The 25,872-nt window shown below is 37.0% G+C and overlaps 1 protein-coding gene across 3 annotated transcripts in view; it reads right to left on the bottom strand.

The window, feature by feature from the left end:
• SMC5 (structural maintenance of chromosomes 5) overlaps positions 1–25,872 on the bottom strand; it is a 93,100-nt gene that overhangs the window by 48,854 nt on the left and 18,374 nt on the right. For 2 of the 3 annotated variants that reach the window (XM_021064741.1, XM_021064744.1), the window contains exons 4-8: positions 18,853–19,015; positions 12,123–12,257; positions 10,477–10,617; positions 8,941–9,102; positions 8,061–8,132 (exon numbers count right to left, since the gene is read on the bottom strand). In XM_021064741.1, coding sequence (XP_020920400.1) covers positions 8,061–8,132; positions 8,941–9,102; positions 10,477–10,617; positions 12,123–12,257; positions 18,853–19,015 — 673 coding nt within the window. The remainder of the gene's footprint in view (positions 1–8,060; positions 8,133–8,940; positions 9,103–10,476; positions 10,618–12,122; positions 12,258–18,852; positions 19,016–25,872) is intronic. The other variant, XM_021064752.1, reaches the window with a different exon arrangement.

Below are 25,872 nucleotides of genomic sequence, written 5' to 3'. Positions count from 1 at the left end.
TCCTCAAAGAACCACTACGACCTAACTACCACAATTTATCCAAAATAAAACTGATTATTTGAATAGCCCTGTAACTATTAGTAATTTGAATTCATAATTTTAAAACTCCCAAAACAGAAGTGTTAACTGAGAATTATTAAGAATATTTATTCTACACAATCTCATAAAAAAATGGTGAAACACTTCCAATTTTAAAAAGTTACTATTCTATCCTGATACCAAAAGCAGACAAATATAAAAAGAAAACTAGAGAACAAGATTCCTCATGAATATGGACACAAAAATCCTTTAAATATTGTTAGTAAAATTCATCAATATGTAAAGGGAACTATAAGTTTATATACCATAAGTAAGAAGGCTTTACTTCAGAAATACAAGGTTGATGTGATATTAAAAAATTGATATAATCCATCATTTTAACAAGCTAACAATAAATATGTGCATGGCCATATCAACATAGAGAAAAAACACTTGACAAAATCCAACACTTACTCATGATATTCTCAGAAGCACAGGAATAAAGCAGAACTTCCTGATCTATAACAAAAAAAACTTAACGGCTAACAATATACTTCATAGTGAAAAACTGAATGCTTTCCTCCTAAGATCAATGATGCAAGAGTGTCCACTCTTACCATTCTTATTTAACACAGTACTGGAACTTCCAGCCAGTGCAATAAGGCAAGAAAGGAAATAAAAGAGATAAAATCAGAAAATAAGAAATAAAGTTGTCTCCATTTGTAGATGACAAGACTGCCCATGTAGAAAATCCTAAGGAAATGATTTTTTTTAAAAAAAAGGGGGACAGAGGGGAGAGAAAGAGAAGAAACACATAGGCATCATCTAACAAAAATACATAGAGAACTTGTATCCTGAAAACTATGCAACGCTAATGAAAAAAAATCAAAGATCTGGAGTTCCCAGTGTGGCACAGAGGGTCAATGATCCTCCGGCATGTCACTGTGAAGGCGTAGGTTTGATCCCCAGCCTGATGCAGTGGGTTAGGGATCTGGCATTGTTGCAATTGCAGTGGAGGTTGCAGCTCCAGCTTGGATTTGATACCTGGACCAGGAACTTTCATATACCATTGGTGTAGCTGAAAAAAATAAATAAATGGAGACATACCACATTCATAGATCGCAAGATTCAAAATAGTAAAGATTTCAATTCTCCTCAAATTCATATACATGTTTAATGCAAGTCCTATTAAAATCCTAGCAACGTTCTTTGGTAGATATAGAAAAGATTTGGATGTCAACAGGAACGGCAAAGTAAGGAACTTGGAAAATCCTTTCTTGCAAACAAGCAATAAAAAAATTGACAAAAAAAGTGTCAAAATTAACTCTTTCTGAAAACAACCTACAGGGCATTTATTGAAGAAAAATGCCCGAATCCTGGTAAAAACAACAAGCCTTGGGCATTGTGAACATACCCTATTCTGATTACCCTCTTCTCAGCTCCATGGCAGCCTTGAAAACCAATGGCCCATGATTAGAGTGAAATTAGTGTAGCCTAGCAGCCACTGATGAGGTCAAAACAGAGTCAGAGCTTTATCAAATTCTAATTCTCAGAGAAGTGTCATTATCTGATCTGTCTGGAAGTTTCCAGGAAAACCTTACTTGCAAGGTTTATCTTCATCTGACAAGACTCCACAGCCTATACACAGCAAAATACCCTTTTCTTGGAGGCAGCTGCCAAAAACAATCAGTGGAAACTGTTTAGCAATACAGCTGCTTGGCATGGGATAATAGTGTTGCAAATAATAAGCCAAACAAAGCACTTCAATGAGATGTCCATAGGAGGCTTTGGAAACTCCTGAGAATCCAGAAGGCCATGTGTGTGCCTGGATAGGCCTGTGTGTATGCCCAGGGCTGTGTGCATGTTCCAGAAATGACCTGAGGGAGGCCCTAGGTCTCAAAACATTCTGTGCAAACAGGAAGTGAAGGCAGAAACACAGCTGTAAACTAGCACTGGAAATTAACCAAAGCTTGCAACAATTCAGGGAGGCATACAACAACAGAAACTTGGTGGAAAGTGAAAACACTACCTGGATGAGCACTGAAGGTGTGACCCAACATGCACTCAGAGACCCTCAAGAAAGACTGGGAAATATATTAGTTTTAGCCGTTGGAGGAAATACCTTTCCAATAATTAGCTGACTACTAACTGAGCAGAAACATCAACAGTCACATAGAACAAAGAACACAGAATTCACAGAATTAGGGAATTAACTAAAAAGGCAAATAGCAACAACAACTACACAAAATACAAATGGCAATAACACAAATCTGGGGGAAGGGAGGAAGAGTTTGTGTCAGAGAACACATCCATATGCTAGGAAGGTGGTGCACCCAGAAAGGGAATAGAAGTTCTGCATCACTCTACCCCATACCTGGTGCTATACACCTCTTTTGTTTGGCTGATCCTGAGCTATATCCTTTATAATAAACTGGTTTGTTAAGTATAATGTTTTCCTGAGTTGTGTGAGTTGTTCTAGTGAATACTGAACCTGAAGGGGGTGGGTTGTAGGAAGCTCTGAATTTGTAGCCAAGTCAGACAGAAGGGCAGGAAACCTGAGGTCTGGGGACTTGAGATTGGCATCTGAAGCAAGAGCTCTCTCATGGGACTGAGTCGTGAATCTGTAAACTCTGCTTTAATTCCAGGTAGTTATTATGGGAACTGAACTGAACTGTAAAAGACTCAGGTGGTGTCAGATAATCAAATAATTATTGCCACAAAAACTATATAAAGAAATAATCAGGGAGTTCCTGCTGTGGCCCAGCAAAAACAAATCCGACTAGTACCCATGAGGATTGGGGTTTGTTCCCTGGCCTCACTCAGTGGATCAGGATCTGGCATTGCCATGAGCTGTGGTGTAGGTCACAGACATGGCTCAGATCCCACGTTGCTGTGGTTGTGGTGTAGCTATGGGTGTAGCCCTAAAAAAGCAAAAAAAAAAGGAAATAATCATAAAACTGTGTTGATGGGCTTATAGTCATTAAAAATATAACTTGTATGACAGTAACAACATGAAGGAGAAGGGAAAGGAGCTATACAGAAGCAAAGTTTGTTTTCAAGTTCATATTAATATAAACTGGACTATTATAAATTATAAATTAAGATGTTAATTCTAATTCTAAAGGCAATCACTAAGAAAACAGCTTAAAAATACAGAGCAAAAGAACAAGGGAATAAAACTGTATAAAAATGTTTAACATAAAAGAAAGCAATAATGAGGAAGAAAAGAACAAAAAGGTCCTAGGACAGATGAAAACATAGCACAAAATGGCACATGTAAATCTTACTTGTCAATAATTACATCAAATGAAAATGGATTAAACACTCCAGTTAAAAGGCAAACATAGGCAGAGAGGATTAAAAAAAAAAACCAAGACCCAATCAAATGCTACTTTTTTAAAAAACACATTTAGATCTGAAGACACAAATAGGTTTAAAGACACAAATAGGCTGGAACTCTTCTATATAGTCAAATAGAACCATTTATTTTCCCTCTCCTACCAATCCTCATTTCAGTAAAGTACACCACTATCTATCAACTTTTTGATAGTTAGATTTGACCCTTGATTCTTCCACAATTTATCCTTATATCTGAGCAAATTTTGTTGGTTGAATTCTGTAAATTTTTTAGCAACTGCTATCATCCTTTGTGAAACAACTGTTATCTCTCACCTAGACTTCTTCAACAGCCTGATTGCTTTTGGTTTTGCCCCATATGGAGCAAAAAAAGACTACAGTCTATCTTCCATAAGGCAGTCCTGAGTGCTTTAAAAAATATATGAAACATTATTTCTCTCTGGCTTAAAAACTAAATACCTTCAAAGCCTTCTCACATTCACACCTTGCATTTAGAATCAAGTTCAAATTGCTTTTTTTTTTTTTTAAATTTCAAGAGTCTAACTACTACAGTCTCTGCTTACCTCTCCTATCTGCTACTTTTCAGGAACAATAATACACTCATCCTCTGCTATCTTCAGAGGATTCATTCCAGCACCCCATTTCCCCAAAATACAAGATACCAATACAAGATATAAATATACACAGATGTTCAAGTTCTGTATATAAAATAGCATAGTGTGTGTGTATAACCTACACGCATCATTACTGTAGGATGCAAAGGTACATCATAATTGTAGTTTAACAGCTGTACATAACACATACTTTATTTTTATTGAAAAATTTATTTCCCATCCCAAAGAAAACATGAGTAAAATTAGGTTAAATGTAAAAAGAATTTACTTTTTAAAAATCATCTCTGATACAATGCAAATTAAATGCTATGTAAATATTTGCTGGTGTATGACAAATTCAAGTTATGCTTTTTGGAACTTTCTAGAATATTTTTCCCCCAAATATTTTTTGAGTTGAATCCACAAATGCAGACCCCATGGGACATGGAGGGTCAACTCTATTAGACCCAGGAAGACAATGACACAGACTGACATAGTGTTAAGGAAAAAAAAACTGTAATTTAGATTTCAATATCCAGTCACATTAATACTCAACAGTAACTGCAAAAAAATACTTTCAAACATACAGGGACTCAAAGTTTATCAAAGAATCTCTAAAACACCTACAGGAGATAGCCAGTAAGAAAAAAACCAAAAAAACAAAATCCCTACCTCTTCAAAAGGAGAAGCGATAATAACTGTGATATAAGCAGTAACATGACCAAATATGTCAATGAAACATATCATTAAGTCTAAATAAATAGACAGTAAAAAGTTACATCTTAAACAACTGACAAGTGAAATTTATGATGACACTGACAATGGAGTGGAAGAAGTAAAAGCTTGCTAAGATTCTGATTTTAATTAAATGGAGAAAAAAAATACCAATTAACATTTTTATTAAGAAAAATACAGAACAGGCTTAAAATATACAACTTTAGAAAAAATGGAATAAGAAAACTTTGATCAACAGCATCAGAAAGTAGAAAGGAGAACAGGAAGAACCAAACAAAAAGCGTTGACGTTGAAAACAATGGTAAATGTGAACTGGTTAAACTCCTACTATAGTGTTTCACACCAAACTAAAAAAATTATAAAGCAAACACCAGTTTATATTGTTTATAGCAGATAAAAACATGATGCAGAAAGAAGAAACAATAAAGCTTAAAATCTACAAAGCAAGAACTAATACAATTACAAGGAAAAATAGACAAACCTACACTCACAGAAGGAAGCATTATTTTTTGGTTTTCATAGCTGTACCTGCATCATGTGGAAATTCCTCTCCCAGGAACTTAACCAAAGCCACAACAGTGACAACACCGAGTCTTTAGCCACTAGGCCACCTGGGAACTCCGAGGTATTGACATCTTTTATTTTATTTTTGCTTTCTAGGGCCACACCTGTAGCACATGGAAGCCCAGGTTGGGGGCTGAATCACAGCTGCAGCTGCTGGCCTTCACCACTGACACAGCAACGTGAGATTCAAGCTGTGTCTGCGAACTACACCACAGCTCACAGCAATGCTAATAAATCCTTAACCCACTGAGTGAGGCTAGGGATTGAACCTGCATCCTCATGGATACCAGTCGGATTTGTTACCACTGAACTCCAGAACGGAAACTCCTTGATATTTTAACATGGGTAAATCAGGTGGGTGAAAAAATAAGTAGAATATTTGCATAATGTAATTACAGTAAACATGATAGAACATGTACAAAACCAAGCATAAAAGTCCAGAAGAGGTCTCCAAAAAATCTAAAAATAAAGTCATAAAGGCCACATTTATTAACTATAGAGCAATATAATGATAACTATACATTTTCTAAAAAGTTTAAAAATTCTATATCTGCAGAAAAAGCAGTAAGTACTCCTATCTAAGCTTAAACGAAAATTATTAGAATGAGCATTATAAAATCTTACACCAAAAAACAATAAAAGCACATATCAACTCATGAGAGGTAGTCAGAAAAAAATTTACACCCTAAAATGTATTTATTAAAAATTAAGAAAAGCTAAAAATTCAATAACTTATAAAAGTGACAAACCATGGCAAACTCTGAAAAAGGAAAAAAAGAAAACACTGGTTCTAAGAGTATTAAACTACTTAAAAGGTTGGCATAATACACTGAAAGAAAAAATAAAAAAAACAAAAAAAAAAACACAGCTAAGGATGGAACAAAATAAAACTTTAGTCAATCTCAGCTGGTTCAAAAATCCTAAACAAGATTTTCTATTTGAATCCAGTAATCCAAGGATAGTTCAACATTAGACAACCCCTCTGGGGTTTTAAAGATGAATGAACCTTTACGCCATTAACTTTAACTATCAACTTTAACTAAATAATAGAAATAATGGAAATAATAGAGTAAAAAGGGCTCAATACCACAAGGACAAAAGGAATAGGGAGAGACATCAACAAATGGAGATTTAAATAAATATTAGAGGAGTAAAAATAGTAGAGGGAAAACTAATTTAGCAGCCTATTGTTAAGAACCTATTGAGTGAAAGAGAAAGGAATACGAAAAGAGCTGCTTTATTTTAAAAAAATAAAAAATCCTAGCAATGCCCAAAACCAGAAAATGTCAAGTATAAAGACATCACATATTAAGTGAGATTTCTGACAGAAAATTCATTTTATATTGGGGATGCAGAGTGTAGCACTGGGAACTACTTTTGAGTTCTGTAAGTTGTTTAATTTTATAGAACCACTATTTCTCCACCAGCTGCTTGGATATAATGACGATTGCCCTGTACATACTGCAGAGGGACTTAGAGAAAGAACACGTATCTGGAGTTCCCATCATGACTCTGGTAATGAACCTGACTAATATCCAATGAGGACAGAGGTTCCATCCCTGGCCTCACTCAGTGGGTTAAGGATCTGGCACTGCTGTGGCTGTGGTGTAGGCTGGCGGCTACAGCTCCAATTTGACCCCTAGCCTGGGAACTTCCATATGCCGTGGGTGTGGCCCTAAGAAGCAAAAAAAAAAAAAAGTAATGACTTAGCTATAAATACATTAAAGTATTGTTGAGCCTTCCAAAAAAAGTGACACATCTCATAAAAGAGAATTACCTCAACCCACCTGACTCTACTTCTGTCTCAATGCCTCCCCACCCTCCCTACATACACTTTGAGCACTAACACTGGTAAGCGAGCATCTGTCATGAAAATTTGAGGTTTATTTTCTGGAGAAATTAAAGAGAGAGGACTGGGACTTGAAGATAAAGGTATAGGAAAATTGGTGAGACTGAAAACAGAGATTAACATAATGCCTGAAATAATAGAAATGCTTCATGATACCTATTTACTCCTAATTCAAACTTTAGTTTCTGAATGGTCCTAGAGAACAGAACCCCAAATACATCTGGGGAATCCATTAGCTTAAAATCCCACTTTCTTGCCTCATCACCCTAAAATGATTTTTGCCACCAAGTCCCACTCATGCATAAAGAATTTATAATCAGTTTTTTAATACCCCAACCTTAAGATAAGCAAACAGAATAAACGCCTTATAATTTCTGGGAATTCCCACTGTGGCTCAGGTGTGGCTCAGTGGTAAAGAACCCGACTAGTACCCATGACTACATGGGTTTGATCCCTGGTCCCACTCAGTGGGTTAAGGATCCAGCGTTGCAGTGAGCTGTGGTGCAGGCTGCAGATGCAGCTTGGATCTGGAGTTGCTGTGGCTGTGGTGTAGGCCGGCAGCTGCAGCTCTGATTCAACCCCAAGCCTGGGAACTTCCATATGCTGCAGGTGTGGCCCTTAAAAAAAAATAATAATAATTTTTGCTATTAAGATAACAAATTCCAATTTTACCAAATCCAATTTTATCACCTTATTGAAAATCTATAGCCACCCAGCTACAAAGATTATAATGCATATCTATTAGTAGTTTTGAGCAATCTTCCCTAATTATCTGCTGTGCAACTACTATACTTCCAAATTTTAATTCCTCTCACAGATTAAGGTAAGAAATAGAGAAGGAGGGGTCTTAGATAATTCCCAAATGAGAAGCTGTTTTATAACTCACACCCAAGAGAGAAGTTAGGGCAAATAAGCATAAAAAAATTTTCAATACAAGATCTTACGTGTTTATCTTTCCTTTCTATAACATCTTGCTTTTGTTTGCATTTTTGAGATGTCTCCTTAATATTTGTTGCCTGTAAGATTGAACCAGTAAAGAGGAAGTTAGTTAAAGACTTAAGCAATTTAACTACGTGGCCCACTCATCCCAATATTCAGTTGCTCTATAAGTTAACTGACAATGCTTTTCCCTGATTTCCTTCAAACCATTCATAATTAGCACCCAAAATAGCAACATTCATCTGCAAATCTATGAAGGGTTATTCCTATAAATATTAAAAATAGCTGTAGCAATATGTGCAGGTCTGTTTCTATATCTCTTCACATTTATTTCCTTATGCTATTTTATCTTAGAAACAATCCTACAGAATAGCAGGGTCCATAGTTTTAAACAATTCTTAAAATATCTGATTCCAAAATCTCCCCAAAAGGTTAAAAGCCATGATCACAAAAGCTGTAAAGTTAAGTTTTCAAAATATAGGGGACTATTCCATATGCCATTATACTATTGATTCCAACAAACATGAGATTTTTTTATAGAACACTCTTCCAAAAGGGTATATAATGACCAAGCAGGTTATTATAAATTCAAAACAGGAGTTCAATGTTTCTAGGGATACTACTCTGAATACTCTCGTAATTAAAACAATCACAATTCAGTTTTCTCTTTTTATATCTTGGAATTTCTACAAAGTTCCAAGCCTCTAACAGTGATGACTAGTACCTTAAAAGCCCTGTGAGAGTAGAATTCCTCCTAGTAAAAGAACTTAAGGAATTGGAGTTACAAGTAAATCTATAAAATATTTTAAAAGACTTGCCAAATAAATATTTTTTGTATTTCTTAAAATAAAATACAGGAAATCCAAAACTGAGACTTAAAAGTACCTTCTCTTTGATTAGAGCCTCCAAATTATGACGCTGCCTTTCAATTTCTTCAATTTGACGTGTCATAGGAATCTGCCCTTCTTTAAGTTTTCTGACCTCTTCCTTCGCTCTGTCACGAGCTAGTTTTACTTCTTCATATTCTTGACGAACATTTTCATATTCCTTGCAATAGATTCAAGAAAGAGAACTTAATACACTTCTAGCTTAAAGTAACATACATACTAAAATCAAGGTAGAGATAGAAACCAATTCTATGAAAAGACAATATTGACATCCCTTTGGTAGGTCTATAAATAAAAATTTTGTCCTCTGAAACTACTTCAGAAATAGTAAATACCAACATAATGATTAACTCAGTGATACCCACTGAGCATTCATCTCTATCACTAGACTCTCTGACTTACATCCTTTCCTGTTTTGAAATTTATATCCTAATACCTACTAAAGTAAGAATCTCCTCTAGACTCATAAAGAAGGGACTTAAAAACGTGTAACGAAGAAAAAGAAACTCAGTCATGAAAAACAAAAGGAAAATGTCTTTCAAAAGAAAAACAAAAATGAAGCATCTAAGTAAAAACAATGCCTATCATATCACAGGAATTAATAAATATTTGCTGAAAAAATAAGTGGAGTGCCAAAAGAACATACAGTAAGAATGAATGGGATGAAGAAAGGTAATTAGAGAAAAGAATACACATATACATTACAGAGTAAATAAAGAAATAGGAAAAAAGGAATAAAGACTGAAATCAATTTTGAAAGAAAAAGAGAAACTAAAAGACTTCAAAAGACAAATACCAAAGTAGGTACAAAAGTAGTATGAACATAGGCAAAATGTAATCAAAACAAGCTGAAGAAAGGAAAAAGTTTAAGAATAATGGAATTACAGAAAAAGGTAAGGTGAAGCATGGGTGGGGGGATGGGAGAAGGTCACAAATAAATCCACATATTTTTCCAATGTAATAATTATTTCCATTCTAGCCTTTAAAATGTTATTAAGCTTTCTTATCTTGTTCTACCCACTGTAAAGTAATGCAGAGGGGAATGAATCAGGACCAAACTGTGGTTTTAAATAATATATATCACACAGTGATTAACACCTTTAAGCCTCAGTAAACTTATGAAGCATGAGTAGAAGTTTACAATTAATATCCTTCAGCTCTGTCTGCAGCTGAAGTTGATACTAATAACATACTCCAAGTAAACTCCCAGTGACCTGAGGACACTCAAAGACTTAATTTTTACATATGTGAACATTTTTAGCTCATTTACATTTTATAAAACAAAACTATCTGCTGAGGACTCATATCTGGAGGAATGAATTCAGGGCACAGACAATCAACTGTTACCTGTTACAGAATAACAATAACATAGCACAGCTATATAACAGAGACAGATAAATTTTACTAGGTATGATACATAAAGTAAAAATGAACCAAAGCACCTAATTTGAATACATAGTAATTAGTGCCTTCTTTATAACTTTTTTGCTACTCTAAGAATCACTATTTTCACCTTTAATAACTTAAGACTTACCACCCATGGCCTTTTTGCTTCAAGCATCTCAATCAAATCTAAATGTCGCTTTCGTTCATAGAACCTCTCCACATCTTGTTTATATCTTTCATTCCTCTGAATCATTTTCTCTAGATATTCAGTTTTCTCTTTGCAGGAGGTCTAAAATAAATATTTATTTAACAATTAGCTTAACTGAAAGAAAGTGAAATCTTTTAATAATAAAAAATGTACACTGCTAGCAAAATCTCACAGTAAAAGATTCCATAGAAGTTCTTAAGAACTGTGTAAAACAAACATGCACTACTCAGTTCTAGTCTAGGCTCTACAGTTATACAACTGTGCGGAAGCCTTGCCATATCTCTAAGCCTGGACTCTTCTTGCCTAAAAAGAAGTGAGGTATCTGTCCCATTCACCTCAAGAGCAGAAGCAACTTGAACACTCAACGAAAGTTCAAAAACTGTAATGTGACATAGAAATGAAAACTGGTATTATTATGAACAGTATGTTATGAAAACCCAGGACTGAAGGACTTAGAAATGAGATCAAGCAAGGGTAGAACTCAGCCTTTACTTACGAATTAACAAATGCAAAGATGTACTCAAAACATAGTAGAAGAGATGCTTGTTTTCTTTCAGAGGATGATAGGCCATTTCAGTGAGTATTTCAGAGGAGAGTATTAGATTGTTTTATGTTGGAAAGGGTAAAAAGACTGACAGAGTATCTGAAGTATGTTAAAATAATTATAATTCCTTTGGCCACTCACTTTGAGCACACACAAAAATCACCTGCAGCATACAGAAGTTCACAGGCCAGGGATCGAATCCGAGTTGCAGCTGTGACCTACAGTGCAGCTATGGCAATGCTGGATCCTTAACCCACTGCACAGGGCTTGGGATTGAACGTCTGCTGCCACAGAGGCAACGCTAGATCCTTAACCTGCTGTGCCACAGCGGGAACTACCTAAAAGGACTTTTTTTTTTTTTTTTTTTTTTTAGGGCTGCAAGTGTGTCATATGGAAGTTCCCGGGCTAGGGGTTGAATCAGAGCTATAGCCGCTGGTCTGTGCCACAGCAATGCCAGACCTGAACTGTGTCTGCAATCTACACCCCAGCTCAAGGCAATATTGGATCCTTAACCCAGAGCGGGGCCAGGGATCAAATCCACATCCTCATGGGTAATAGTCAGGTTTCTTACCACTGAGGCATGACAGGCACTCCTAAAGGAACATTTTAATTTTCTTTATTAAAGGTGAAAATAAAAATTGAACACTGCAACTAAATGCATGGTTCTTTCACAAAGTTTGTCATCATGCAACTGAAAAAACTATGTAAGAACTGGCACAACAGAGACACTAAATTAAAATCTGTATGATATCTGCTATATTATCCAAAGCCAAAAAAAAAAAACCCTTTATGATTACTGATTATTTAGAAATTCAATTAATCACATATTTAATGAAATGATGGCCAAAATTTTCAAACTTTATGTCAAATCCATACTCACTTTTTGTCACCTACTTTAATTGTTAGCAACAAATCCCGGGTGAAAAAACATCACAAATGTATGAATTCACTCAATGAATCAGAACTACTATTCTCTTTCCCACATTCAGAGACACAGAAATAAAGGAGAGACAATAAAAATGAGTTGTCTATTTATAAATACCTCTAGTTGTTTTTCTTTCTCCCTGAAGTTTTTGAGTTCACAGTGGTATCTGTGCATTTCTGGAGGACCAATCGACTTCTCAGTAGCTTCAAGGAGTTCAATTTTACTGAGTTTAGCAAATTCTCCAACTTTATCCTAGAGCACAAAACTTAAATATCAGCTAATACTACCATTTATAAACATCTCCAAAACATAATTTACTCATTGACACTTGTCAAAAGAAACTCATTTAAGGGAAAAAAATCTTTATCATGAAATGTCTTAATATAAATTCTGTCATTTCATATATTATTCTTTAAACTAATAAAGATAAACAAGGTATATAAACTGTCATCTTTTTGAGAATCTTTAAAACTTTCAATGTCAGTATTTCCAGGTTGAAATGTTTATATACATAGAATAATTTGGAAATAAAAGAAAAAAAAAAAAAAAAACTCCCCTGGAATGAAATGATAATTATCTACCACATATTAGTTTGGAACAGAATATCAAAAAAATGTTTAAAAGGCAATTTTAAACATCTATTTCTGGAGATAGTCTTAGATCAACTGATAAATGCTTTTTAAAATTTAACTTCTATTTAACGTGGATACAATAATCAAGCCATCATTGTTTCTGAAGAAAACAATGAACTATAATTCAGTTGCTAGAAAGCATTCAAATATAAATTTAAAAGTTATTTGACTTTAAATTTGAGACAAGATGGAGGAATAGAAGGACTTGAGATCACCTCTCATGAAAACACAACAATCACAACTAATTGCTGAACAGCCACTGACAAAAGAGAATGGAAACTACCAACAAAGTTATTCTACACCCAAAGACAAAGAAGCCACAACAAGACAGTAGGAGGGGTACTTTGGAGATATAAGTAAATCCCATACCCACCAGGCAGGTGACCCACAAACTGGAAAATAACTATATATCAAAGAGGTTCTGCCACAGGAGTGAAAGCTCCAAACTTCACATCTGGTTCCTTTTTTTTTTTTTTTTTTTTAATTTTCCCACTGTACAGCAAGGGGATCAAGTTATCCTTACATGTATACATTACAATTACATTTTTTCCCCACCCTTTGTTCTGTTGCAACATGAGTTATCTAGACAAAGTTCTCAATGCTACTCAGCAGGATCTCCTTGTAAATCTATTCTAAGTTGTGTCTGATAACCCAAGCTCCCGATCCCTCCCACTCCCTCCCCCTCCCATCAGGCAGCCACAAGTCTTTTCTCCTGCCCTGGAGGTCCGGCATTGGGAAGAGAAGCCCCCAGAGAATTCGGTGTTGAAGGCCAGTGGGGCTTCAGCACAGAACTCCACAGGACTGGGGGAAAGATAAACCATCTACTTGGACTGGAAATAAATATACTGACAAACAACTATACTAAAAAAGAAAAAAAGATTTCCCCCAGGTGGCAGAGCAGGTTAAAGATCTAGCATTGTCACTGCTGTAGTGTGGGTTCGCTCCTTAGCCCCAGAACTTCAGTGTGCCATGTGTGTGGTCAAAAAGAAAGAAAAAAAAAGAAAAAAAAAAAGACCATACTACCTACCCAAGGCATTCTACAGATTTAAAGCAATCCCTATCAAATTATCAATGGTATTTTTCACAGAACTAGAACAAAATTTTTATAATGTGTATAGAAATACAAATGACCCTGAATAGCCAAAGCAATCTTGAGAAAGAAAAATGAAGCTGGAGGTATCAGGATCCCTGACTTGACTATATACTACAGTCATGTGCTACAGTCATCAAAACCATATGGTACTGCAACAACAACAGAAATATACATCAGCGGAACAGGATAGAAAGCCCAGAATTAAATCCATGCACCAATGGAACCTTATCTATTACAAAGGAGGCAAGAATATACAATGGAGAAAAGACAGCCCCTTCAGTAAGTGGTGCTGGGAAAACTGGACAGCTACACGTAAAAGAATGAAATCACAACGCTTCCTAACACCACGCACAAAAATAAACTCAAAATGGATTAAATACCTAAATATAAGACCAGATACTATAAAACTCTTAGAGGAAAACAGACCAAACACTCTCTGACATAAACCACAGCAATATCTTCTCAGATCCACCTCCTAGAGTAATGACAATAAATACAGAAATAAACAAATGGGACCTAAATAAACTTAAAAAGTTTCTGCATAGCAAAGGAAACCCTAAGCAAAACAAAAAGACAACCCACAGAATGGGAGAAAATCTTTGCAAATGAAGTGACTAACAGGGGATTAATCTCTAAAATTTAAAAACACCTTCTGCAGCTCAATACCAGAAAAAAAAAAAAATCGAAAAATAGGCAGAAGATCTAAACAGACAATTCTCCAAAGAAGACATAGAGATGGCAAAAAAAAAAAAAAAAAACACATAAAAAGATGTTCCACATCACTCATTATTAGAGAAATGCAAATCAAAACCATTATGAGGTACCACCTTACACCAGCCAGAATGGCCATCATCAAGAAGTCTACAAACAACAAATGATGGAGATAGAGAGGGTGGGGAGAAAAGGAACCTCCTACACTGTTCATGGAAATGTAAACTGGTGCAACCACTGTGGAAAACAGTATGCAGATTCCTCAGAAAACTAAAAATAGAATTACCATTTGATCCAGTAATCCCGCTCCTGGGTATCTATTTAGAGAAAACCATGACTCCAAAAGATACATGTGCTCCAAGACATGGAAACAACCTAAATGTCCATCGACAGAGGAGTGGATAAAGAAGATGTGGTACATATACACAATGGACTATTACTCAGCCATTAAAAGGAAAGAAATAACGTCATTTGCAGCAACATGGAAGGACCTAGACATTATAATGCTAAGTGAAGTCAGTCAGACAGTGAGATACCAACATCAAATGCTATCACTTACTTGTGGAATCTAAAAAAGGACACAATGAATTTCTTTACAGAACAGATACTGACTCACGGACTTTGAAAAACTTATGGTTTCCAAATGAGACAGGTTGGGGCATGGGGGGATGCACTGGGGGTCTGGGATGGAAATGCTATAAAATTTGGTTGTAATGATCATTGTATGACTATAAACATATAAAATTCACTGAGTAATAAAAAAGAAAAAATTTAAAAAATTAAAAATAAAGCACATGTTCAATGAGCTGATTAGACATGAACTGTATACAACTAAAAGTAAATAATTGAGTAATTGTGTGTTCTATTCTTTTTTTTTTTTTTTTTTTGATTTTTTTGCTTTTTAGGGCCACACCTGAGACACATGGAAGTTCCCAGGCTAGGGGTTGAATCAGAGATACATCTGCTTAGCTTATGCTCCAGCTGCAGCAACACCAGATTCGAGCTGTGTCTGTGACCTACACCACAGCTCATGGCAAGGCCAGACCCCCAACCCACTGAGTGAGGCCAGGGATCGAACCCGCGTCCTCATGGATCCTGGTCAGATCCATTGACCACTGAAACATGACAAGAACTCCAAATACAGGAGTTTCTAATCCTCCCCCCCACCCCCCCCCTTGACACATAATCCTTTCACAATCTGTGAAGCTTTTCTTTCTCGAAACAATATTATTAAGTACATGAATTAAATATGTAGGATTACAAAGGAAATCGATCATATTGAGTTATAGTTTTCAAAGTATTTTGAAATATGATATAGAAATATGTACCCTTTTAATTTACCACATTAAATAACAATGGTTTATAAAAATTTCAAAGTAGTGGTGAGACTAAATACTATTTTGTGAAATCTGCAATAACTGTCACATGATATGAAATATTTGTGATTTCTAAGGACTTAGTATTGAGTTTTATTATCTAAGTACAAAAATTTTTAAATGCTGAATTTCAGTGAGATGTTAGTGAAAATAAAGATGTAATCTTGTTGCTGTCTTAAAAAAAAATGGTGTTTATTTGGGAATAAAATTTCGGGATAGGCATCATTTAATTCTCTCAAATGGATAAAGACCTATCTGTGTAAAATAGTGTTAAGACTTGAATCAATATCTAGATGATTCAGATTCTCGAACATCACTGCTTGACTTAGCTGCTCACTTTCCATAGATGCCGCAGACATGTACTCTTGCTCTGCTGCTTGAGGAGAAACATGGGGAAACTGGAAGTTCAACAACAACAACAACAAAAACAATCTTGAAAAAAAACTGACTCATTATGGAATATTTCCAATATTTCTTTTTCAAAATGGTAATTATACTTTCATAAAAATGCAATAGTTTAATGATAAGAAATGTCAATATTCTTTATTTTTTTTCCTAATTTTTCAAGGGACTCTAAGCAACCAACCTGTGCATTACACATTATTATGTCAATCTGGGCTATACATGAGTATGTGAATCAGTTGGTAAAATAAAGCTATCACTTATGGGCATTTTATTGGAGTGATAACTTGATGAATATTTGAAATTTTCTATAAATTGGATATCTAGGGATTCCTTAATGTACAAATTAATAAATGACATTTATTACTGTTTAAAAATACTATCAATTGTATTTTTCACAGAACTAGAACAAAATTTTCTTAATCTGTATAGAAACACAAAAGACCCTGAACAGCCAAAGCAATCTTGAGAAAAAACAATGAAGCTGGAGGAATCAGGCTCCCTGACTTAAGACTATACCACAAAGCCACAGTCATTAAAACAGTTTGGTCCTGGCAGAAAAACAGAAATATAGATCAGTAGAACAGGATAGAAAGCCCAAAAATAAACCCACACGCCTATAGTCATTCCATGATAAAGGAGGCAAGAAATCACAATGTTCAACATCACTGATTATTAGAGAAATGCAAATTAAAACTACCATGAGATACCACCTCACACTGGTCAGAATGGCCATCATTAATAAGACCACCAATAACAAATGCTGGAGAGGGTGTGGAGAAAAGGGAACCCTCCTGCACTGTTGGTGGGAATGTTAAGTTGGTACAACCACTATGGAAAACAGTATGGAAGCAGCTTAGAAAACTATACACAGAACTACCATATGACCCAGCAATCCCACTCCTAGGCATATACCTGGACAAAACTTTTCCTTAAAAAAGACACATGCACCCGCATGTTCACTGCAGCACTATTCACAATAGCCAAGATATGGAAACAACCCAAATGTCCATCAACAGATGACTGGATTAAGACGATGTGGTATATATACACAATGGACTACTACTCAGCTATAAAAAGAAACAAAACAATGCCATTTGCAGCAACATGGATGGAACTAGAGACTCTCATACTAACTGAAGTAAGTGAGAAAGAGAAAAACAAATACCATATGATTTCACTTATATTTGGAATCTAATATATGGCACAAATGAACCTTTCCACAGAAAAGAAACTCATGGACTTGGAGGACAGACTTGTGGTTGCCAAGGGGGAGGGGAGGAAGTGGGATGGACTGGGAATTTGGGGTTAATACATGCCAACTATTGCCTTTGGAATGGCTAAGCAATGAGACCCTGATGAACAGCCCTGGGAACTATATCTAATCACTTTTGATGGAGCTTGATGGAGGATAATGACAGAAAAAGAATGTATATGTGTATGTGTCACTGGGTCACTTTGCTGTATAGTAGAAAATTGATGACAATGCAAACCAGATATAAAGGAAAAAATAAAAATCATTTTAAAAATGATGCAAAAGAACTTATTCACAAAACAGAAGCAGGCTCATAGACTTTGCTAACAAACTTATGGTTTACCAAAGGGGAAAGGTGAGAGATGTACTGCGGGTTTGGGACTGGCATATGCATACTATTGTACATGGAATGGATGAACAGTGGAGACCTGAAGTATAGCCCGGAAACTCTACTCAATATTCTGTGATAACTTACATAGGAAAAAGAATCTAAAAAAAAAAAAAAAAAAAAAAATATATGTGTATGTATACATATACACTTTGCTATAAAACAGAAGTTATTATAACACTATAAATCAACTATATAGTTCAATTAAATTTCAAAAAAAGAGAAAAGCAAAAGTTACAAATCGTTTAAAAAAAGTATTTAATGTTAACATTCAACATCTGTTATCAGGTTTTTTTCAGTTAAGCCTAAAATATAAATGGTTTCTAGAAAATAAACGTGTAGATTTAAGGGTCTTAATATATAAAATATTTTATACAAATACGCTGATTAAGAAGTTATTAACAAAATTTTAAATGAATTTAAATGAATGGGAGCACATGGATATTCACGCTACTCGCTATACTTTAACATAATACCTTTATTTCCTTGATAATACTTTTTTTCTTTTTATGGCCACACTTATGACACGTAGAAGTTTCCAGGCTAGAGGTCAAATTGGAGCAGCAGCTACAGGCCTATACCACCACCAAAGCAACACCAGATCCTAGCTGCATCTGCAGCCTACATTGTAGCTTGTGGCAATGCCAGCCAGATCCTTAACCCTATGAGCAAGGCCAGTGTTTGAACCCTCATCCTCATGGATATTAGTAGAACTCTTAACCCATGGAGCCACAAGAACTCCTCCTTTATAATACTTTAACAGATGTTTTATTAGTTGAACATTTCTTAAGTTATACTAAAAGTTATTAAGATTATACTGTAAGAGAGCAGATGCTATCTTTCACAAAGAATTGTTTGTATTAAGACCACTATGCTCATTTTAAACAGTAAACATTATAATAAACCTCAAAAAGTACTTGCATTCTTATATGACACAAAGAAAACATTACATAGAAATATTTCCCACCTTTACATGTAATTCTCTCATACCTGAGGTAGAAACTGGCAAAGATTGCCCACTTGAATATTTAAGGCTGCAACTTGCTCTTCTACAACTTTCTGGGTTGTAGGTTTTTTGTTGATGAACCAAAAGGACTGATTTTTTGCCACGTCAATCTCACGAGTGATTACAAGATTTCCAGAAGTCCTGAACCTAGTTAAAAACAATTTAAAAATATCTATATTCACAATACATAATTTTGTTTTATTTATTTATTTACTTATTTTGTCTTTTTGCCATTTCTTGGGCCACTCCTGCAGCATATGGAGGTTCCCAGGCTAGGGGTCCAATAGGAGCTGTAGCCACCGGCCTACGCCAGAGCCACAGCAATGCGGGATCCGAGCCACGTCTGCAACCTACACCACAGCTCACGGCAATGCCAGATCCTTAATCCACTGAGCAAGGCCAGGGACTGAACCCGCAACCTCATGGTTCCTAGTCGGATTCGTTAACCACTGAGCCACGATGGGAACTCCAATACATACATTATTTTAGAAATAAAACTTCCAAAAGTCTCTTGTACCAAAGGTTGCCAGATAGGATTATTATTACTTTTATTCCTTTTGCTATTTTGGTCTCTCCAAAGACGCAAAGTTTGCCATTTCATCAGTGATAATACATAAATGACTGCATGTAAATCACTACTCTTTTCAATATTTAAAATTATTAAAACTATTGAAATAAAATTTTTTAAAAATGTCAATATTAATTCCCAAACATTGCCAGAGGATACGCGTATCTGGAGTTACTCATCACACTATGCTACCCTCCAATCACATTTGTCGACTGCAATTCAAAATAGGTTGGTATACATAAAAGCCTAACAGTTAAACCTTGAAACTCTACTAGGAAACAGTATGAATGAAAACCAACACTTGCATATGCATTTCCTGTTATCAAAACTAGCCTGCCCTTACAGGTGGCCCACGGCCACTCATCATGTACACCACCACTCTGAATTCAGAGGGGCGATTGTATCACATGACTATAAAGGAACACTAAACAATAAAAAATCTGAAAGAAGAGTATTTACTTATTTCTTGCTTTTAGAAGTACTACTGCTCCACATCTCCCATCTATTCATCCATCTTCTTCACTGGCAATCAGCAGCATGTGGTAGAAAGATAAATTATTGGTATTCTGGTGGCTAAACAATGTAAATGTTGTACATATCTAGATTACACTATAATCAGAACACTCCAACAATAAGATTTTAGTACTTAAAAAAAAGTAGTCTTCAACTTTCATTTCAAGAACAACAACTATAAGGAAGTATTCTTTTTTATTCTCTTGCTGTAAACAACTAAAAACAATAGATAAAATATCTTTATAAATGTCTTTATAAGTTATCATAAAAATAAGGAATTCTAGCCAAATCCCAGTCCAAGTGGGTACCCAGATGTGGAAAAATGAAACTGCCTTTCACCCTGAGGGCATTTGGCCAACTAGGTAACCTTATATATTCATTTTTGTGATCTCCTGAGAGACAGATGTTGTAGACAAAGCTGAGAGTTCTCCCAAGTGGGAAGTCTAATAGGAATCATCCTCAAAGGCTATATTCTTACTGTAAGGGTAAACTATCAATACTCCATTACTTCCACTACCCCTACTACCACAAGCAACAGCAAGGTAAACTGCTTGTCTGAAACTATGACTTGAACTATATAACGAACAAAAAATTTACCCTGAGAGTTGCTACTAACCACAAATTAGTCTCAAAGATTTGTATCCTAAAGCTACCTGCCTAGACCTAAGAAGTGTAAAAACCCTCAAACTGACAATTCTAAACATTGAGATCTTGGTTTAGAAGTATACAATGGAGTTCCCGTTGTGGCTCAGTGGTAATGAACCCAATTAGTAGCCAGGAGGATGCAGGTTCGATCGCTGGCCCCACTCAGCAGGTTAAGAATCTGGTGTTGGAGTTCCCGTCGTGGCTCAGTGGTTAACAAATCCGACTAGGACCCATAAGGGTTTGGGTTCGATCCCTGGCCTCGCTCAGTCGGTTAAGGATCTGGTGTTGCCATGAGCTGTGGTGTAGGTCGCAGATGACACTCAGATCCCACATTGCTGTGGCTGTGGCGTAGGCCAGCAGCTACAGCTCCGATTAGATCTCTAGCCTGGGACCTCCATACGCCATGGGAACAACCCTAGAAAAGCCAAAAAAAAAAAAAAAAAAAAAAAAGAATCTGGTGTTGCTGTGAGCTGCAGTGTAGATGGCAGACCTGGTCATAACGTTGCTATGACTGTGGTGTAGGCCAGCTGCTGCAGCTCCAATCTGACCCCTAGCGTGGGAAGTTACATATGCTGTGACTGCAGCCCTACAAAGACAAAGCAAACAAACAAACAGAGGTATACAATCTTTTAACAGAAGTTAAAAAATTTCCTTCTGCAGGAATCTAAATTTATCATCAAAGAGTTTAATGCAGAAAAAGTTCCAAGAGAAAAAAGCAGCTCCCTGGAAAAATACACACACAAGAAAAAAAAGTATCAAGACTAAGAACTAATAGAAATAGTAGAATCATGCTGGAATTAAAGGACTCAAGTATAAAATAAGTATGTTTACTATATTTTAAGAAATAAAAGATGGAAAATATAAACAAACAAGTAGATCTAAAAATAACCAAAGAGAAATGGATCTAGAATGCAGCACAGAGACATTAAAAGATGAAAAAGATGAAATATGTTAAGAGACATGGATGACTGCATAAGAAAGCCTAATATCACTTTTAATAAGATTTCTAGAAGGAAGGGAGACAGTGGCAATATGTGGACAGAAAACAGGAAAGAATTTTCCAAACTACACATTTAAGAAGCTCATTAAATCCCAAGCAAAATAAATAAGTGCAGATTCACAAAAGAAGACAATAGAATTATATTATGCATGTGGAGAAAAAAAATCCATCTGTGTAGAATTTTATATACATCAAATACATCTTTTAAGACTTAGAGCAAACTATTTATAGAAAGAACCCAAGTGTTAGAAGACCCTCATTAAAGGAAACTTTACAGAATGCCATCAAAAAGTGATCCCAGAGGGAAAAAAAGAAATCCAAGAAAGAATAAAAAGCAAGGAAAATAGAAAATATGTGGGGTGATTCTAAACAAATATTCACAGTTTAACTTAATAGCAGTTATGTCTTGAGTTTTTAAAAAGAGAATTAAAGTAGCACATAAGTTCAGAGAAAAAGTTATTAAAATAAAAGTACTCTAAGGTCTTTATGCAATAGGAAGATAAAAATTTAAATAAGTCTAGACTCTAAAGTATCTGTTAAAAATTCTAATAAAAGTAAGACAAGAATGCATAATTTCTAAAATAATAAAAAAGGAAAAAGTAAACAAAAAAAAAATCAACTGAAGGGAAGAGAGGAAAAGCGAGACAAATTAAAAGCACAAGATGGTAAAAGAAAAAAATAAGTCCAAACAAACAATAAGCTCAGTACAAGTAAGCCAAGTAAGATTAAATAAGGAACACTCCCAATGACATTCTATGGAGACGGTGTCACCCTAATACCAAAACCAGCCAAAGACAGTGCCAATAAAGAAAATTATAGGCCAACATCCTTGAATAGAGATGCAAAAATTCTCAAAGTTTTAGCAAACTGAATTCAACAACATATAAAAAAAGAACATTACACCCTGACCAAGTAGGATTCATCCCAAGTTCACAAGGATGGTTCCACATAGGCAAATCAATGTAATACACCACATTAACAAAAGAAAAGTCAAAAACCACATGATCACCTCAATAGACGCAGGGTAAATATTTGACAAAATAAAACATCCATTCATGATAAAAACTCTTACAAAGTGGGTACCAGAGGGAACATATCTGAATATAATAAAAGCTATTTATGACAAACCTACAGCCAATATAATACTCAATGGAGAAAAGCTGAAACCCTTTAAGCTAAAATCTAGAACAAGACAAGGATGCCCACACTCACCCCCTTTACTCAACAAAGTACAGGAAGTCCTAGCCACAGCAATCAGACAATCAAAAGAAATAAAAGGTATACAAGTTGGAAGAGAAGAGGACAATTGTCACTATGTGCAGAGGACATGATACCATATATAGAAAACCCTAAGGACTCCACACAAAAACTACTCAAACTAATCAATGAATTCAACAAAGTAGTAGAACACAAGATTAACATTCAGAAATTGGTTGCATTTCTGTATACTAAAAATGAAGTATCAGTAAAGGATTAAAAAAAAAAACTTTGGAGTTCCCAACGTAGCTCAGCGGAAACGAATCTAACTAGCATCCATAAGGACGAAGGTTCGATCCCTGGCCTCGCTCAGTTGGTTAAGGATCCGGTATTGCCATGAGCTGTGGTGTAGGTCACAGAGGCACGGATCCCACATTGCCATGAGCTGTGGTGTAGGCCGGCAGCAGCAGCTCTGATTAGACCCCTAGCCTGGGAACCTCCATATGCCATGGGTGAAGTCCCAAAAAAGACAAAAAAAAAAAAAGAAAAAAAAAAAATCACACCAAAAAACCCTAGGAATAAACCTAACCAAGGAAGTGAAAGATTTATATGCTGAGAACTGTAAAATATTAATCAAGGAAATTAAAAAGGATCCGGGGAGGGGATCAAGATGGCGGAGGAGTAAGATGTTGTGCTCACCTTCTCCCACAAACACATCAAAAAAACACATCTACATGTAAAACGACTCACACGGAACATCTACTGGATGCTGGCAGAAGAACTTAAACCTCCAAAAAGGACAAGAAACTCTTGACATAACTGTGTAGAACAAGGGAGAGAGAGAAAAGGAATCAGGACAAGACTAGCATTCCTGAGAGGAGCTGTGAGAGAGAAAACAAAACCACATGCTGGGAAGCCACCTAACTGATGGGGAGATCAGCCAAGACGGAGGGACCTCAAAGTTCTGAGAAAAGGGCAGCAGCTGGACTGAAGAGGGCAAAGTAGAGTGACAGCCTCACAGGTCATCAGAACCACCAGCCCGGAACCACAGCCTGAGACACTCCGGCGGGAGCTGGGTGCAGAGACTTAACACTCCAGAGGTCAGTCCTGGGGAGAGGACTGGGGCTGGCAGTGTGGGAACAGCCTGAGGGACTAAGGAGCGGTGTGCTATGGGCTGGGGAGTGGAACACCATGGCAGAGGGAACCTGGGAGAAGGTCTGGGCCTGCAGAAGCAAGGTGCCATTGTTGCGGAGGGCGAGAGGAGTAGGGGTGGACCATCATAGGAATCTCCCTGCACACTCACAGGGGCTCTCAGAGGGCAGGGTGCCTCTGATGCAGGCTACGGGTGGCAAGAAGCCACTTGCTGGGGCGAAGGGAGACCAGGAGCTTCTTGTGCAGGCTACAGGTGGCCAGGCACCTCTTGTGTGGGCTAAGGGCAGCATGGGGCTAAGTGCAACGTGGTGCCTCTTGCATGATCTACAGGCGGCAAGGACAGACAGTGGCAGTCATCTCATCTAGGAGGCCAGAGGGAGGCATGGCCTACCACCACTGGAGGCCTGTGAGTGGGCTCCACTTGTGGTTCCAGTCACCTCAGGGGTCGGCAAAAAAAAAAAAAAAAAAAAAGAGGGCACTGCAACCAAGCACCACACTCTGTTGCTCTCATTCCTCTGGGAACACACCTGCCCTGCAGTTGCCACTGCCAAACACTCTGGGCAGCACCCAGACGCTTGGTGACTGTCCCTTCCCAAGACCCTACAACTAGGAGCAGCTGGTGCAGCACCTCCTGCATGGGCTAAGTGGGACGGGGTGCTTCTTGTATGGTCTGCAGGTGGTGAGGGCAAACCACCACAGTTATCTCTGACTCCAGAGGTAGGCGTGACCCACTGCAACTGGGGATCCCTGAAGAGGAACCACTTGCAGCCCCAACCACCTCAGAGTGCACCACAGAGGAGGACACTGCAATAGAACACCACCTGTTGTTGCTCTCGCTCCCCTGGAAGCACACCGGCCCTGCTGCTGCCACTGTTGATTGCTCCAGGCCGGACCCACACGACTGATCTCTGTCACTTGCCAGGATCGTGCAACTAGGATCAGCCTGTGCAGGACCTCCTGTGTAGGCTAAGTGAGATGGGGCATTTCTTATGTGGTCTGCAGGTGGCAGGGGCAAACCACCACAATTATCACTGACTCCAGAGGTGGGCATGGCCTGCTACCACTAGGGGTCTCTGAACAGGCACCACTTGTGGCTCCAATCACCTCAGAGGAGGGAACTGCAATTGAATACTAGCTGTTGTTGCTCCCACCCCCTGGGAACTCACATACCCTACTGCTGCCACTGCCAAATGCTCTGGGCACCTTGTAAATCTGGTTAGAGCTCATTACCACTTTCCAGGGCCCTGCAACTAGGAATGGCCTGCAACACCTTCCTGCAGGTCCTTGCTGCTCTTAAGAGCCCAGCAACAAGGCACTGACTACTAACCCTACCCACTGCCTCCTTCTCCCTGGAAACAACACTTGGCACCATGGGGATAATAGCTTCTCACATTCAAGAAAAAGACAACAAATATTCAAACATCCATGCCAAAAATAAATAGTGACTGCCCACGAAATACAAAGGGGTGCTCTTGCATGGAAGTAGCCCTCCAAGACTTCAGTTTGGCTTCCCTTAACTCACAGAAAAAGAAAAACATGAGCAAGATGAAGAAGCTCAGAAACCATTGCCAGTTAAAGGAACAGGAAAATTCACATGAAGCAGCAAACAATGAAACAGATGTCTGCAGTGTGACAGACATTGAGTTCGAAAGGGAGACAGTGAAAATACTGAAGGAATTAAGGCTGAACATCAAGGAATTAAGAGCAGATATGAACAGTAACGCAGATTCCTTTAGAAAGGAACTAGAAAATATAAGGAGGAACACAGAAAAATTAAAAAAAATAATTTGCAGAGACACAAACTGAGCTAAAGGCACTAAAGAGCAGTATGAATAATGCAGAGGAATGAATTAGTGACTCCGAAGACAGAAAATGGAAATCAGCCCATCAGGAGAGCAGACAGAAAATGAAATGAAAAAACATGAAACC

This window comes from Sus scrofa, chromosome 1 (assembly GCF_000003025.6).
Source record: "Sus scrofa isolate TJ Tabasco breed Duroc chromosome 1, Sscrofa11.1, whole genome shotgun sequence".
Taxonomy (NCBI): Eukaryota; Metazoa; Chordata; class Mammalia; order Artiodactyla; family Suidae; genus Sus; species Sus scrofa.
The sequence above is the reverse complement of the archived record's forward strand: the minus strand, read 5'-3'. Positions and strand labels throughout refer to the sequence as shown.